At 48.4% G+C, this 16,984-nt stretch overlaps 2 protein-coding genes across 6 annotated transcripts in view; both read right to left on the bottom strand.

The window, feature by feature from the left end:
• CDK5RAP1 (CDK5 regulatory subunit associated protein 1) overlaps positions 1-3,108 on the bottom strand; it is a 35,344-nt gene extending 32,236 nt beyond the window's left edge. Inside the window, exons 1-2 of one of the 2 annotated variants that reach the window (XM_040247524.1) lie at positions 2,738-3,108; positions 103-227 (exon numbers count right to left, since the gene is read on the bottom strand). In XM_040247524.1, coding sequence (XP_040103458.1) covers positions 103-114 — 12 coding nt within the window. In that variant the 5' untranslated portion in view covers positions 115-227; positions 2,738-3,108. The remainder of the gene's footprint in view (positions 1-102; positions 228-2,737) is intronic. The other variant, XM_040247525.1, reaches the window with a different exon arrangement.
• SNTA1 (syntrophin alpha 1) overlaps positions 1-16,984 on the bottom strand; it is a 69,956-nt gene that overhangs the window by 32,225 nt on the left and 20,747 nt on the right. The window contains exons 3-9 of one of the 4 annotated variants that reach the window (XM_040247527.1): positions 15,514-15,718; positions 11,964-12,171; positions 11,679-11,809; positions 9,371-9,567; positions 8,473-8,660; positions 2,738-8,388; positions 1,912-2,153 (exon numbers count right to left, since the gene is read on the bottom strand). In XM_040247527.1, coding sequence (XP_040103461.1) covers positions 8,296-8,388; positions 8,473-8,660; positions 9,371-9,567; positions 11,679-11,809; positions 11,964-12,171; positions 15,514-15,718 — 1,022 coding nt within the window. In that variant the 3' untranslated portion in view covers positions 1,912-2,153; positions 2,738-8,295. Of the gene's footprint in view, positions 1-102; positions 228-1,911; positions 2,154-2,737; positions 8,389-8,472; positions 8,661-9,370; positions 9,568-11,678; positions 11,810-11,963; positions 12,172-15,513; positions 15,719-16,984 lie in introns of all 4 variants that reach the window. The other 3 variants (XM_040247529.1, XM_040247526.1, XM_040247528.1) reach the window with 3 other exon arrangements.

Below are 16,984 nucleotides of genomic sequence, written 5' to 3'. Positions count from 1 at the left end.
TTTAAATCTTTACAGCAATCTTGAGTAACATAGGCAACAGACACTATTATTATCCCCATTCAGAGAGGAGGAAATAAGACACAGAGAGGGTGAAGGACTTACCCAAGCTCCCATAGCCAATAAGCAGCAGGGTGGGGATCCAAATAAAGGTCTGAATTAACATAAAGCTGAAGCTCCAGTGTTTTGGTCATCTGATGCGGACAACTCATCGGAAAAAGTCTCTGATACTGGGAAGGACCAAGGGAAGGAGAAAAGGGTGTCAGAGGATGAGATGGGTGGATGGCATCACCAATCCAATGAACATGAACTTGGGCAAACTCCAGGACATGGTGAGGGACAGGGAGGCCTGGCATACTGTAGTCCATGTGGTCGCAAACAGTCTGACACAAATGCCACTGAACGACGACAACAATTATCACAAAGACTGTGCCCCTAACCGCCCTGATACACTGCCTCCCCACACTGTGAAAACCACTTACTGAGGGCATCTTCCTCTGTCTTCCTTCAAAAGCAAAGTATCTAACATGGGGGCACCACAGGCCTGATCAGTGACTCCTTCTACCCTCCAAGAGTTTCACATTACTGCCTTCAAACTTCTCACCCAGACCCTCTCACACATGGCTGGGAGGCACAGAAGATGGCACAACCTTTACAGTGGCCATTTTGCCACCTTCCATCAAAATCACACACACACAAATCCTAGATAATTAATAAAGACCTACTGTATAGCACAGGGAACTCCACTCAATACTCTGTAATGATCTATATGGGAAAAGAATTTTAAAAAGAGAGCATATATGTACATGTATAACTGATTCACTTTGCTCTATACCTGAAACTAACACAACATTGTAAATCAACTATATTCCAATAAAAATTAAGAAAACACACACACAAACCTTTTGACCAAGCAGTTCCATTCCTAGGTATTTATCCTACAGATAGACCCTTGCGTATACATAGGTTTATGCCTAAGGATACTTGATGCAGCAGCGTTTCTAACAGCAAAGAAATGGAAAAGATCTAAATGTCATCAACAGGGGACGGTTAAACAAGTCATACCAAACCCATACAATGGAATAAGATGCAACTGTTAGAAAGTGAGGTTGAATGACAAAAGCAGGGAAGCAAAGTGCTATACTAGATATAGTAGGCCATCCACAGATCTGTGTAGGAAAGCAAGCATGAAAATTCAGGTACATATTTGTAAATGCACACAGTATCTCGAGAAAGAGTGAGAAACAATGGGTGCCTCCCAGGAAAGCATCTAGGTGACTCAAAGCATTAATAAAAAAGGAGGAGACTTGCTTTCCACAACATAGTCTTAATGGACCCCACATCTCCAGCCTGACTACCTCACTCCACCCATACCAGACATCTTTGTACTGATCTTCACTAGCTTCTAGACTTTGGCTTCTCTGGATGGTACATCTCATCTCAACTGACTTAACCAACTCCTACACTACTTTTAGTTTACTTCCTCTTGGAAGCCTTTTCAGGCCACCACCGCCAAAGTCTAGAGGTCCTTCTCTGGGTTACCAAAGACTTCTTCTAACTATCACAAGACTCATCACACCTTGCTGGTAATTGCTGCTTATCCCTTATAAGCCAGGGGTCCCTGAAAGCAGGAAACAAATCTCATTCATTTCTACATCCTTAGTATCTCCCATTCTAGTAACGCGGCAGGTGCTGTACATATAAAATGAGACCGACGGGGCTTGTTAATTCTCCAGTCTGATCACCTAATGTACATGGTACCAGCACTTAGGAGCAATGCCAACCTACTTTCAAGTGACAGGGAACAGCAGACTTTCAGTGTGAGCTTTAAAGTCACCTGTTTCTGCCCCTTACTTGTGTGACCCTGGGCAAGTAAATTCCACCTCTGTTAAATAAGGAAAAAGTAATACCTACCTCTCAAAGAGCTGAGAATTAATGATATCAAAACCTAAATTTGCATACAGCAAGTCTTCAGTAATGGCACTTTTGCAGCCCACACCTCCTTTGTTGATGGATATTGTTGTTGTTGTTCAGTGTCTGACTCTTTGAGATACCATGGACTGCAGCAAGGCCACTTCCCTGGTTGTGGATATAGAACATTGTGATTAAGGTCTTAAGAGTCTGACCTAACTGCTTCACCAGGTAACTTCGGGCACCTGGAATCAAAGTTTGGGGACCTTCCATTTCCTCATATGTAAATGGGAATAATAGTGACCTATTACAGCATCTATCTCCATGTCTTTTGTGAGGATGAAATGTGGTAATACAAATAAAATGCTTACATAGCACAATGTAGGCGCCTCTGTGCAGCGCTGCACTAATTTGTAGTTGACAAAAACGATGTCGACGATTTCGGTAGCCTCTTGTCAACTTAAGTTAACAATAAAGCATCCCAAACCTTTTACTGGGTGATTACAACGTGATAGGCGGTGCTAGGCGCTTTCCACGGATTACCATATTTGATCTTCACAGCAACCGTGAGGCAGGTTCTATCATCCCCACTTTTTCACAGGTGATAAAGCTAAGGTTCAAGGGGAAGAGAGGTGACTTGTCCAAGGTCACAAACGAATAGGCAGCGAAGCTAGGGTGAGAATACCCAGAGTCTGACTCCAGGGCCCGCGCCATAACCACCGCCCCATTCTCCCCTTGGACACTGCGCATTCCCGGGGCACCGTGGCCCCTCTAGCCCCAGTCATGGGCCACAGGCGAGGGCGCCGGCCACCTTAAACGCGCCGCTCACCTTCCGCAGCCCGACTCCCCAGCTCCCAGCCGTGGATTGTCCGTCCTCTCGACCAGCAAGCTCCCGGCTCGTCCGTCTGCGGCTGCGCGCGGATACACGCAACTTCCGTTCCGCAGCAATTTCGGTCCAGGGTGTTCCGTCCGGCAGAAGTGCTTCGCCTATAGCGTCCGGGGTGCGCCTAAGCTTCTGGCTTTGAAAATCCTCCTCTGCTGCCCTGAACCAAGTGGTAACCCCTAACCTGCATATGGCAACGGAGCGCTTGAACCATAACGAGTGCGCATTAGCTATGTTCTAAGCGTAAAACACACACTGAATGTCGAAGAAAGAAGGCCAACTGTCTCATCGATAATTTTTATATTGATTCAGTTCAGTTCAGTCGCTCAGTCGTGTACGACTCTTTGCAACCTCATGAATTGCGTGCTGAGATAATATTTAGGATCTATTGGGCTAAGTAAGTATATTATTTAAGTTAGTTTCAACTGTTTCTTTTTCATTTTTTGTTTTTAACTGTGGCTACTGAGAAATTTTTAATTATTTACGTAGCTCACTTTCTGTTTCTGTTGGACAGCGCTGCGCTATAAATACTTCGCAATTCATGTTTCCAGCATAGACCACCCCCTCTTGCCGCCCCCGCTGGAGTCACAGACCGAGTTCCACTGTCTATGGGGCACCTCCCCTTTGGGTACCTATCGACCGCCTCTAACTTAATACAGAATTCGTCATTTCTACACACACATCCTCACCTGTGTCCGCCCAGTCTTGCCCATCTCAGACCCAAGCATCCTCCCAATTGCACTAAGAGAAACTAATTATTGTTTCTTCCCCCTCGGTCTCTGCAGTCAGAAAGTTCTGTCAGCTCTAAGTCCAAAATGTCTCAAATCTGTCACTTTCTATTCTCCCTTTCTGCCCCTGCTGCAACTCTATCTCAGGCAACCATTATCTCATCAGAAACGGCTGCAATCGCCTAACTGGTCTCCTTGCTCCTGTCTTTAACCTAGTCTCCTACTGACTTATATCCCACACAGAGCCTAAGGGAATATATTTGTTTTTATCCTGAGGTCACAGGAATTCGCTGGCGGTCCAGTGATTAGGGCTCTGCCCTTTCACTGCGATAGGCTAGAGTTTGATCTGGATCCCTGGTAAGGAACTAAGATCCCAAAAGCTGCCCAGCCCCGCAGGAAAAAAAAAAAAAAAGGAAAATCAGATCACATCACTCTTCTGCTGAAAATTCCCAGTGGCTTGTCATTGCCTTTGCAATAAAATCCAAATTTCCTACTGTGTCCTAGGACCTGCATGATCTAGCTATTGCTTTCTTTTACTTCTCCAACCCATTTATTTCTTTCTTTTCCTAGCATGATCTCTCTAGTTGAATACACTTCAACTACATAATTTTATTTTGCTTCTTCAATACCCAAGCACCTATTTATCTCAGAGCCTTTGTATTAACTAGCTTCTTTCTGGGATGTTCCCTCAGATTATTTCAAGGCTGGTGCCTTCTCGTCCTTCATGTCTCAGCTTAAATACCAGCTCTCCAGAGAGACCCTTTCTGACCATCCCACTTAAAATGCTCCCATTATTATCACATCATTTTTTTTTAATCACATCATTTTCTTCACAATACTTGTCACTATCCATAATGATAGCATTATTTGCTTACTTAGCATTGCCTAGTTCCTAGACGTCCAGCTCCCTGAGAGCAGGAACACAATCTGTCTTGTTCATTGCAATATCCCCAGGATCTAGCACAGAGTCTGATTCATTGTATGGCTTAATAAGTACACGTTGAATGAATAAATGACTGCTTTATGTATTAGTTTGAGTTCCCCGAAAGCAGACCTTGAAAAAAAGGATTTGAGTGCATGCAGGTGATCTCAGAAGACATTGATAAGGTAGTCAGAAAATGAGACAGAGAAGGGGAGACATCCAATAAAGAATGTGTTACCAAGCCAGTTACTGAAGTGGGCATCTGAGTCTTAATTCTGTTGCAGAGATCTAGGAAACAGTAAAACACAGATCTCAGAATTATTTCACCTGAAGGGGTAGTTATATACTAGCAGCCATGGTGGAAGTATACTCCTACATATGTTAATGGGGAGGCTGTGGTTTGGGAGAAAGCCCTCTGACTATAAGATGCAGACAATGGCTCCAGCCACTCTGAATTACTAAGACTCTGGGGGCCCTGACAACCCCTGTTACAACTAATCTCTTTGATACCTAATTAGAAGTCTATGAGGCTATTATTGGTCCATTTTTAAGGTGAGAAAACTGAAAATACAAATAGGTAGTCATGTGCTGAAGCTCACACAACGAATATATGGCAGAATTGGAATCCACTCACAGGCCAGTCTGATTCAAAAGCCCTATTATCATTGACTGATTAGTTCAAAGTCAGACTGGCTGAGTTCATATTAAGGCTCCAATGCTTATGATAGCCATGGCCAAGTTAGTCATCCCTGCTGACTTTCACTTTCTTTGCATATAAAGTGGCTGTTGTGTGGAAAATATGCTGCACTGAGGGAAGGAGAGTGAGGAGACAAATAAGTGGATCATCTGGGAGCTGCGGCAGCTGTCCAGGGATTGTGGAGTCCTGGGCCAGTGTGGTGTCTGGGGGCAGTGAGGAAAAAACAAACCCGGATTTTAGAAGTTTGAAACATACCGTAATAAATTTCAGGGGCTTCCCAGGTGGCCTTAGTAAGAAAGAACCCACCTGCCAATGCAGGAGACGTAAGAGATGCAGGTTCGATCCCTGGGTTGGGAAGATCCCCAGGAGGGAAGTATGGCAACCCACTCCAGTATTCTAGCCTGGAGAATCCCATGGACAGAGAAGCCTGGCAGGCTACAGTCCATAGGATCACAAAGAGTTTGAAACGACTGAAGTGACTACGCACGCATGCATGCATAACAGATTTCATACTGTCTCATACTGCCCTGGGAGTTGATGCTCATTCATCCTGGGGTCCAGAAGGAAAAACATAGAGTAGACCTCAGCCCAACCCACAGCCTGGACCGAAGCCACCCAGCCAAGCCCAGCTTCTAAGAGTCAAACTGCAGTCAACATGCAGCCCCAGAATCATGAAAATAAATGCTTGTTTCTAGGGCAACAGAGATTGGGGTTGCCTGATTTTTAGCATGCTCCTTCAGATGCACATCAGCTTCAGGTCTCCTCCTTAGAGAAACCTGCCCTCACCCTCAGAGCAGGTCAGGTCCCAGCTGGCCTCTCTGATATTTCCATGTGTCTACCCAATCACAGTCACACATTTGATTGTGAGAGCTTCTGCTGAATTTCTTTCCCCTGCACATGGGGACCTATCAGTCTTGCTCCCAGCAAAGCAGCTCCTGGCCCCAAGGATTAACACAGACTAGGTGTGCACTATATCTTGAATAAACAGTGGATTGACAGTGGGCAGATTGAGGTGGGCAAAGCTGGAATATCTCTGCTTACCTGCATTTCCCCAGGTTTCTAGGACCAGCTCTGGTTCTGGCTTGTTACATGAATTTATGTGGGCCTCAATTTCTTCATGTGGGCCTCAATTTCCTCATGTGGGTGCTCAGAACTACTTAGTCTAATACAGTAGCTACTAACCACATATGGCTACTGAGCATGTGATATGCAGGTAGTGTGAGTGAGAAACTGAACTTAATTCCATTCTGATTAATTTTAAACACCAATACTCGATTCAGTTATTGGAAAACTTTAGTATATTTGGAAATAACTTGATTATGTGAATCTAATTTTTTCAACTGTAAATTATATGAAAATACCAATCAAAGGTTTCTAATGAAAATTTGACCTCTGAATAGAGATGTAGGTATAAAATACACAGGTTTCAAAGGCTTACTATGAGAAAAAGAATATAAAACATTTCATTAATGAATTTGTACATTATGTACTGAAGTTCTAACAGTTTGCCTCTATTAGGTTAAATAAAACATATTATTAAAATTATCTTCATCTATTTTTTCCTTACTTTTTAAAAGGTGGCTACTGGAAAATTAGTAATTACGTATGTGGCTTGCATTATATTTCTAGTGGATAGTGCAGGACCAGAAAGTCTCTAAGGTGAACAAGAGGTCAGAAGTCAGAAAGACATCGTTTGAATCCAAGCTCAGAATTTCATAACTGTGTGACTTTGGGCAAGTGTCTCTCCCCCTTTGAGCCTTGTTTTTTTACCTGTGTAATGGGGATTGTTGTGCTTACCACACAGGTATGTGGTGAGGACCCCATAAGGAAATGCATGCACAGTGCTGAGCAGATAGCAAGCACTCTCTGAATGTACGCTACAATTACTGTTGTCAGGGTGGTTTTCTGGACAATGCAAGCAAGTAAGGCTCATATGTAGCCAGCTGCCTGGTACAGCTTCCAAAGAAACATTCCAAGAAGCACACGCCAAGCATCCTCTCTTCTGCAGGAAACAGGCCAGAGGCTTTCAATGATGGTTTTTAAATAGGTCCACAAATTCTTTGACATTCCTTTTTTCAAGAGGTAGAGCCTAATTCCTCTCCCCTTGAGAGTGGGCTGGGATTAGTGACTCACTTCTAACGAATAGAGCAAAAATGACAGTATGTGACGTCCAAGACTGGGTGATAAGAGGCACAGTGGATTCCTCTTGGTTCTCTCGTCTGTATCACTCACTCTGGGGGAAGCCAGCCACATTGTCATAATGAGGTGACTATGGTGAGGAACGAGGGCTTCCTGCCAACAGCCACGAGTTAGAAATATTGAAAACAAATCCTCTGACCCCAGTCTAGCCTTCAGATGAGTACAACTGACACCTTGATGATAACCTCTTGAAAGATCCTGAGACAGAAACAATCCAGCTTAGCACCTCTCAAATTTCTAACTCACCAAACTTGAAAGATAATAAATGTTCATTGTTTCAAGCTGCTAAATTTGGGGGTCATTTGTTCTGCAATAGTAGATAACAGTAGACTCTTTTTTCACCCTATGGTTAAAGGTCTGCTCTTCTCTAAGGAAAGGGACTCCAGTCTTCGGTTTGGTCCATCTTGGGACTACAAGGGTCACCACAGGACCCACAGGCCAAGGCACAAACCACAGACACTGGGCCAGGCTGCCTATGTGCTCACAGGCTGTTTATTTATCCATGAGTAAGGAGGAGAGAGAGGCTGAAGAGAAGAACCTGATGCCCCAAGGTGGTGGAGCTGAGGGGAGAAATGAATGAAAGGCTTCTCTGTCTCTCACCGTGGGCCCCAGGGAGCTCCAGCTTCAGGTGGGGCCTCTAGGGACAGTTTAGGGGCCTCTAGGAGGGCCAGCAGTTGTTAGCTGGGGTCAGGATCCCCATAGGGGCACATACTAGACTCGGAATGGCTTCTGTGTACACAAAATATCTCTCCATGAAAGGCACTGGTGGGGATGGCGGGAGCTGCCGGGACACTCCCCCATCACTGGTGGGATCCGCTGTGTCCTAAGCTGGGTCTCCGCCTTCTTGCTCTTCTCCTCTCCCTTCCCTCAGCCCAGCGGCAAGCAGGCAATCAGCGGAGGGCCAGGTCAGGCCATGTGGTGGACACTCCCTCTTCAGGGCTAATGCATCTGACCACCTCTAGGCTAAGAGCCCCAGACGGGTGACCTTGGCCGAGAGGAAGGAGTGGATGATGAACACCATGGTTTTGGGGCACGAATGCAGGTCCAGCTGCTACGGGGTGAACAGAGAGAAGGGTCAGGAACCCACCCAGCCTGGCCTCCAGGAGAGCATCACCCCTCGACCCCCTCCACTCACAATCTCGCCTTCAGCACCCCCAAAGTCCAGGAATAGGAGACTGGCACCATCGTCCGAGGACATCTGCAGCTTCTCAAAGGGCTGACGCAGCAGCAGGGCTCGGGCTGCACCTGGCTCTGCCGCCCACAGCGTGAAGCCGTTGTCGATGTGCACGGAGAGGCTGCAGGCACGGCCGTTCCACGTGCAGGCTGTGGGGAGCGCGTGGGCACGGGCACAGCGACACCTCAGAGACTGCAAGCCCTCCCTCCAGTCCCCACTGGCAGCCCCAAAAGTGGGGCTTGAATGCCACCGGGGGTGGGAAGCTCACTGTCTGTCATGCCATTTGTACATCCACCCTGTAGAGAGTCCCCCACACTCTAAAACACAGAAGGATGAGTGGGCAGAAAACCTATACCCCACTTCCAGACCCACAGCCAGCAGCACCAAAGGAGGAAAGGAGAATCTTCCACTCCGCCTTGGACAGGAGGCCCACTCCCTGTGAAGGCAGGACTACCAAGCCTGGCCTTTGGAGACTTTAGACTACAGACTTCCTGCCCAGTTAAATGGAAATTTCAGATAAGCAATGGGTAATCTGGACCTCCTTCAATTAAACAATTATTTGCTATTTACCTGAAATTCAAATCCAAGTGAGTGTCCTGTACTTTTTCTGGCAACCCTACCCCAAGTGCCGCCTCTCATATCCTCACCAGTGGAGTCACAAAGCCAGGACAAGAAAACCCCTGGGAAACGAGTCTCACTACCTCCCAGGACACCTGCACATCCAAAACAGAGGGCCCTCGGAGACCCCAAGTCCCACTCTTGATCCCCCTCCTGAAGCATCCTAAAGAAGGAAACTTGAATGCCCCTGGGGACAAGCAGCTCATTACCAGAAAGGCACTCCCAGATCCACCCAGCCCACCTGTCGACACCTCCTGCACACCCTCAGCGGCCCGGTGACAGCCATCCACCAGCTGGCGGGTCCAGGCAGCCAGCTCCTGCGGTGACTCCACGCTGAACAGGTGAGTGTCCACACCGTGGCGCGTGCCCGTGCGCAGGGCAAAAGAGAGCTCTGCATCGTAGGGCACCGAGCCCTTGGAGGGGCCTGAGTGCACCAGCCTGGGGGCAGGGGGCAGAGGGCTAAGCATGAGGCCCCGGGCAGCGGGGAAGTAGTTCTGGGCCAAGGGAGCAGTGACCTGGGAAGGGACCCTGTGACTCCTTTTCTGCCCAATGTGGGGACAGGACCTCCAGAGGGTCATTGATGGGGTCACAGGAGACCATCTCCTGCCACCCTCCTCCTGGCCCCCTCAGCTCCAGCCACTCTAGTGTCTTCAGTCACGCCAAGCACACTCCTGCCCCAGCCCCTCTGCCCAGCAAACTTTTCCCTGATTATCTGCATTGCTTTCTCCCTTATCTCCTTCAGACCTTTGCTCAAACGCCAGCTCCTCTGAGAAGCCTTCCTTGACTTCTCTGCCTAAAATGACACCTCAGGACTTCCCTGGTGGTCCAGTGGTTAAGACTCTGCGCTTCCACGTCAGGGGGCCCAGGTTTGATCCCTGGTTAGGGAACTAAGATCTCACATGCCACACAGCCAAAAAATAAAACAGCACTCTCCCCTGTCACTCACAAGTCACACTTTTCCTTATGGTACCAGAAATTATACTTACTTTTAACCATTACAGTTGGCTTTTGATTGCCTTTTTCTCTAGAATATCATCTAGGGTACAAATGTTTGTCTAGCTTGTTCACCGCTATAGTCCCAGAAACTAAAACAATGCCTGGCACAAAGTAGGTGCTTAGTAAACATTTGTGGCCTGAATTAATGAATCACTTGATTAGGTAGAACGTTCATGACCTGCTCATCCCTAGTAGGCAGCAGGCTCCTGACACCTGGGCCGGAACGCAGCCTGGAGTGAGGAGGCATGAGCAACAAGGGCCCGCACCCCTCAGCCTGACTCCCACTTGCTGTGTAACCTTGGGCAGTTCACTGGCCCTCTCTGGGCAGCAGACCCCAGAGTTCTATACCTTCGCCCTCTTTGGTCCTCACTCCACAAGCTTTCTCTTGTAGCTTCAGTTCCCCCTTGGAGCTGTTTCTGATGCCCAGTCTCCTACTTGGCAGCCCTAAGCAACAGACTCACAAGTTCCCCAGTTTCCTACCCAAGCTCCCTACCTACCCGCCCCCCACCGACACTTTAGACTCAACATCTTGATCCAACCCCCTCCCTTTGCACTCCCACCCCCACTCTTACTGCCCACCCAGACACCAGCTCTAAGACTCCCGTTCATCCATTCATCAGGACACCTCCCTCACCCTCCCCATCTGGCAAGTACAAAGCCTGGTTAATTTTCCCACCATGTGTTTCCAATGCAAATGCGGCCTTTCTTCTCCATCTGCTGCCTCTACCCACCTCCACTGTCTCTCCAGCATAACTGTTCCCATCCCCCTCCTCCAGTATATTTTCCGCATGGCAGCCACACAGATCCTTTTTAAAACAGGACCCAATGAGACACCTCACTCTCAGGTTAAAACTCTTCTCACTCTGTCTGCCACAGCTCTTAAGATAAAGCTAACAGTCCTTATCCACGCAACAGAAGCTCTGCAAGATCAGGGCCTGCCAACTCCCTGCCTTCTTTCTCTCCACTTCCCAGACAGAGTCTACACCCTGGTTTCAGCGCACTCAGTGAGCTCTATGAAGCAGCGAGAGCTCTTCATGCTTCTGTCTCTCTGACTATATTGTTCCCTCTGCGTAAGATGCTTCTCCACCCTTCCTTAAATAGCAAATTTCTACCCATCTGCCAAAGTCCAGCTCATATGTCATCTTCTACCTGAAGCCTTGCCCCACCCCCACCTGCAAGTCAGGTAGAGTTAAGTGGTTCCTACACTCTGCATTGTAAAGGCGGTTCCCAGGCCAGTCTCCTCACCAGGCTGGATCCTCCCTGAGGACAGAGACCTCTGGGGACTGTCTTTCATCTGAACCAGGCAGCACCAGGTTGGACAGAGCAGGTGTCAATGAGTGAGTGACTGACAGGACCTCATATCCTTCTGTTCTGAGGCCCCATTTTATAGATGAGGAAACCAAGGCCCAGAGTGGGCAGGGACTCGCCTCAGACCACCTGGGGAATAACTCAGCATAGAATGGGGCTGGAGTCCCCAGCTTCTGAGGTCTATCTAGAGCATCGCCCCCACAAGCTCTGGGTGGGACACACAGGCCTGCCCTACCCGCAAATACCTGGTGGTGATAAGGGGGGCAGTACGCGCCGGCCGGCTCAAGGCCTCACGGGTCTGGGGGAGACAGCTGTAGAGGAGCAGCTCCTTTTCGGTCAGCAGGGCCAAGGTGGGTGCCGTGCCCCCGCTGGGCAGCTGCAGGAGGCAAGGCACCAGTGAGGGGGGACAGGGAGGGGAGAAGAGAGGTGAGAAGGCCAGGGTGGGGTGAGGCAGTGAGGGGAAATGGGATTGGGGTCGCCTCTGGGAGGGGGGAGAGGGGAGGAGCGGTCCCCGGGGCCCCGGCAGGCACCTGCTCAGTCAGCCAGCCGATCCGCTTGATGTCCTGACTCCCGGCTGTGCTGGTGGCTGATAGCAGCGCCTGCAGCTCACCCTTGACCCGGAGTGTCAGAGTGTTGACCTGGGCTTGGATGGCAGCCGCCCAGGACTTGGCACTAGCCTCATCCTTGGCCCTCAGGAAGAGGGTGTCCCGGCCATCAGCCGAGCAGATCTCCAGATACCTGCAGGCACAAGTGAGGTAGAGGGGAGTCCCGCTGGACAGGTGCCCAACCCTGAAACCTGAGCCAAGGAACCCCACCTACCACAAAACCAGAGGAAACCACAGGGGATGTCCATGAGAGAATCAGGAACGACTTCCGCTGCTGGGCTCTGGCCACAGTTGTTGGGCCTCATGGGGTTTATCTATCTTATCTTATCTTGGGATAAGAGACTGTATCTCTCTCTCCAACACACATACAGGCATATACACACAAACACACACACTCAAAAGTGTAGTAGTAGTAGTGTTAGTCACTGGGTCATGTCTGACTCTTTGAGACCCCATGGACTGTAGCCAGCCAGGCTCCTCTGTCCATGGAATTTTCCAGGCAAGAGTACTGGAGTGGGCTGCCATTTCCTACTCCAGGGGATCTTCCCAACCCTGAGATGGAACCTGTGTCTCCTGCATCAGCAGGTCAATTCTTTACCACTGAGCCGCCAGGGAAGCCCCACTACAAGGCACACTGTATGGTTAAAAAAGAAAAGAAAAAGCCAGGGTAGGGTGAAGGGAAAGCGTGGGGAGACAAAAAGCCACACAGGCAAGTGTAAGGGGAAGGTCTCAAGGAGGTCCAAGAGGAGTCAGTGGCAGGGAAAGGACCTTCGAATGTTCTGTGGGGCTTTAAAGATTCACTCCCCTTTGGAATTTCTGTAACCAGTGAAGTGGGGCAGAAACTGGAGAATGGCTTGCACATATCCATTCCAATGCCTTCACCTCTGCCTTCCTCCATTACAGATCTCCCCTGCAGCTAGCACTGGCCATCAACCCAATTCTGACTGATGAAATAGAAAGCGAAGTCCCTTCCCAGCTGAAGTGTTCCTAGCTGGGCCGTTAGTTTCCAAAGATGGCCTCCACCAAACTCATCTCTCCCTATATGCACTCCCTCACCGAGAGGTGAAGCTTTTATTTCTCCTCTCCTTGACCTTCCGACTTGGTTTGACAAACAAAATGTGGCAGAAGTGCCATTTTGGCATTCCTAACCGATCACAAAATCCAACTACCCCAAGGTCACCTATGCTGAGAGGGAAAACAAGCTAGCCACGTGGGAAAGCCCTACAAAAAGAGGAATGCTTAGCCAGCCGCCAGCTGTTCCAACCACCCCTGCTGAGGAAGCAGGCACATAGGTGAACCAGCCCTCTTGGATTTGTAGCCCCTGCAGATGGCACAAGGAACAGAAGAACTGCCTGGCTAAGCCAGCCCAGACTACACAACTGTGAAAAATATTAAACTGCTATCTTCTAAGCCACTAAATTTTAGGATGGCTGTTTATGCAGCAATAGAACAAAATACCAGGGGAACAATTCCTTTGTCTTTTGCCTTCTTCCTGTCTAGAATATGGACACATGCATAGAGGTGCAGGCACCAAGCTATTTCCAAGAAGAAGAAAATCCATACTAAAAAACGGCAGGAGGGGAATTACCTGCCAGACCAGCCATTAGGACTCCATGCTTTCACTGCCAAGAGCCTAGGTTCAATGCCTTGTCTGGGAACTAGGATACCATAAGCTTCATGGTGCAGCCAAGAAAAAATTTTTTTAATAAAAATGGTAAAAGACGGCAGAAGAAGAAGCTGGAAGCCTGATGCCTTGAGGGTATTCTTGACCATCAGTAGCAGCATAAATAGCTGACTGCTGGGTTTCTCTTTTATGTATGTCTGTATTTATTTTCGGCTGTACTGGGTCTTCATTACTTCGCACTGGTTTTCTCTCTGTTGCAGCAAGCAGGCGCTGCTCTTCATTGCGGTGCTCAGGTTCCTCACGGCAGGGGCTCCTTGTTGTGCAGCACAGGCTCTAGGCACATGGGCTTCAGTAGCTGAAGCGCCTGGACCCACGAGCTGCAGTACACAGGCTTGTAGAATTCTCCTGGACCAGGGATGGAACCCAGGTCCCCACGTCTCCTGCTTTGGCAGATGTATTCTTATCCACGGTGCCACCAGGGAAGTCTTGGACTTCTTTTTAAACATGGGGAAAATTAACTCCTCATTTATTAACCCATTGCTTGTTGGGGTTTCTGATGCTTGCACACCAACGTAATCTTAACACTAAAAGTGTTGTTCGTTATGCTTTGGTTACCGAATGGTGTTCCTTTGACTGGGATGTTGTGCTGATATGGAACCCCAGTTATATTCAAGTTACACATGTGTGCACAGGCCAAGCACATGTACATACATGCATATACACATATGGATATTAACACAAAAACGTACAAACACATATGCACAGATCTACACCCCTGCCTGTGCAAATGCTCACATATACACACAAACACTTGCATTTAACATGCCATCCACACATACACACACATAGAAATACAAGTACACACATGCTTCAGGTGATGTCTGGGATCAGGCTGGGAACCATAACTAACCTAAAGTTCTATGAGTCGCAGGAAGGACTGATACCACCTCACCTTCACCCAACACAAAAGGTCCCTAAGTGGAGCACCTGTAAGTAAGGCTGGGGCTAGGGCATCAAGTAGGGATAGGAGGTCTGAATGCTGAACATTAATCAGACCTCCCTGGCCAATTTGGGCATTGACTGGGCATTGCATTAAACCTCAGCTGTAATTAGCACCCAGAGCACAGGCCTTTTACCCTCACCCCAATACTGCACACCTCACTTGATCAACATGGACTGCATTCACCACTGTCATCACTCAAGTAGCTTCTGAAGCTGAGAGGGCTACCTGGAATGAGGCAAGCTCCAGTCTCTTCCTGGCTGTGTGACCTTGGGCAGGTTATTTCCACCCTATGTCCTCATCTACAATAGCGGGGTGAAACAATAGGACTCTGCTCACAGGGCTGCTGTGAGAGTTAAATTCAATTGTGCATGATAAGTACTCAATAATGCTGGCTAGTATCAATCTTATCATCGATGTTAAGGGCTGCTCACATGTGAGGGATGGTAACCTTCCATGGCCCTGTGAAAGTTACCAGGTATCTTGGAACCTCAGCAGAGCTGGAAGAGACTTGAGGGGATCACTGAGTCTGATATCCTTCTTTAATAAGGGAGAATCTCAAGGTTAGTGAGGAAAAGGACCCAGTTCAAGGAGAACCAAGACTGGAATCCAGGACTCCTCTGCAGACCAAGTTCCTCCTGAGATGTGAACTACCCAGAGGAAGAAGAGAGAAGAAAAGCACACCATCATCCCCATAACTTCACTCTTGTCTCCATTCAACAAGCATTGCTTAAGCACCTACTGCGTTTGGACATTGTGCTTGTCACTTGCAACACGAGGGATCTTTCCTTTGGCCCCACCACCTAACATGAGGGCACGTCGGTCTGAGCCGCCCCCTATGCTAGGCTTACCTGGTCTCTGGGTCTGTAGGGGTGCACCTCCTTGAGACATATGCCATCTTCAAGGACATGTGTTTGGCATCACGGAGGTCCCGGGGTGGGGGGCCAGGGGAGGAAGGCTGCCGCTGAAGGGGTGAGGCAGGAGGCGAGTCCCAGCCAACCGAGGTCCCGCTGGCAGAGTTCTTGAAATATGGTGAGACCTCTTTCATGTACTTGACTGGTTAGGGGAGAGGTCAGCAGTTACCACCATGATGTGGGCTCCCATGTACCACATGTAACAACTGTGACTAATTCATTAAATTTTAATTTATGTCCACTCCCCTTCCCTGGTGGCTCAGATGATTAAAGAATCTGCCTGCAATGCAAGAGACCTAGGTTGGATCCTTGGGTCAGGAAGATCCTCTGGAGAAGAGAATGGCTATCAACTCCAGTATTCTCTTTTTTGTGTCTTTTTTTTCAACTCCAATATTCTTGCCTGGAGAATTCCGTGGACAGAGGAGTCTGACGGGCTACAGTCCATGGGGTCACAAAGAGTCAGATACAACTTAGCAGCTAACACACACACTTTGACATCACTATCCTCCTCTAGGCTAACGTCTCTGACAGGGCTACATGGTAGAAAATTCTGGATGCAGGCCAACATTCATCCTTTCACCTTTCTTATTCATAGACCCATGGCCAGCTGGTGGGCTACATTTCACAGCCTCCTTTGCAGCTAGGTTTGGCCACATGACTAAGTTCTAACCCCATAAGTATAAGTGTTTAGAGTTTCAAAATGACTGCTTAAAGAGAATGGGCAACAACTGCAACAAGGCAGTGAGCAAGCGCCAAGACAGGAGTCAGGAGATAGAACTGCTCCCCTACTGTCCCCTTGTTTGCCTCTCTCTCTTCAGTCTTCTCATCTGCTAAAAGGAGGGGCTGCGTGAGATAGTCCTGTGGCGGAGGCTGCCAATTTTCCTCCAAAATAGTGATAACCTTCCAACTTAAGACTTCAAGTTCCAGGTTCCCTTGCAGCTCTAAGTGCCCATGTGACCAATAGTCTGGCCAATAGGATGAGAACAAAAGAGATGTGTTAGGCTACCAAGTCCTGCCCATTAAAAAGGGGGGTACACCCTTCCTTTCCCTGCCTTTTCCCCTCACAGGGTTGAGCTGGCTGAAACACAGACCGGTGGAGCACCATCTTGACCAGGAGAATATGAGTCACACTCCAAAAGGCTGACCAATAAAACAGAAGTAAGTGGATGCTGAGACTTTGGAGATGCCACGTCAGACTTGAACTGCTACCTGAGAAAGCAAGGAGCTTCTATTATATTTGTGCCTGTACTTAGTCCTTCAGCCTGACTCTGCAAACCCATGGACTGTAGCCTGCCAGGCTCCTCTGTCCATGGTATTTCCCAGGCAAGAATCCTGGAGTGGGTTGCTATTTCCTTCTCCAGGGAATCCTTCCAACTCAGGGACCCAACCTACCGCTCCAGCACTGGCA

Source organism: Oryx dammah, unplaced genomic scaffold (genome assembly GCF_014754425.2).
Source record: "Oryx dammah isolate SB20612 unplaced genomic scaffold, SCBI_Odam_1.1 HiC_scaffold_10, whole genome shotgun sequence".
NCBI classification, from domain to species: domain Eukaryota; kingdom Metazoa; phylum Chordata; class Mammalia; order Artiodactyla; family Bovidae; genus Oryx; species Oryx dammah.
This window is presented reverse-complemented; position numbering and strand designations above follow the sequence as displayed.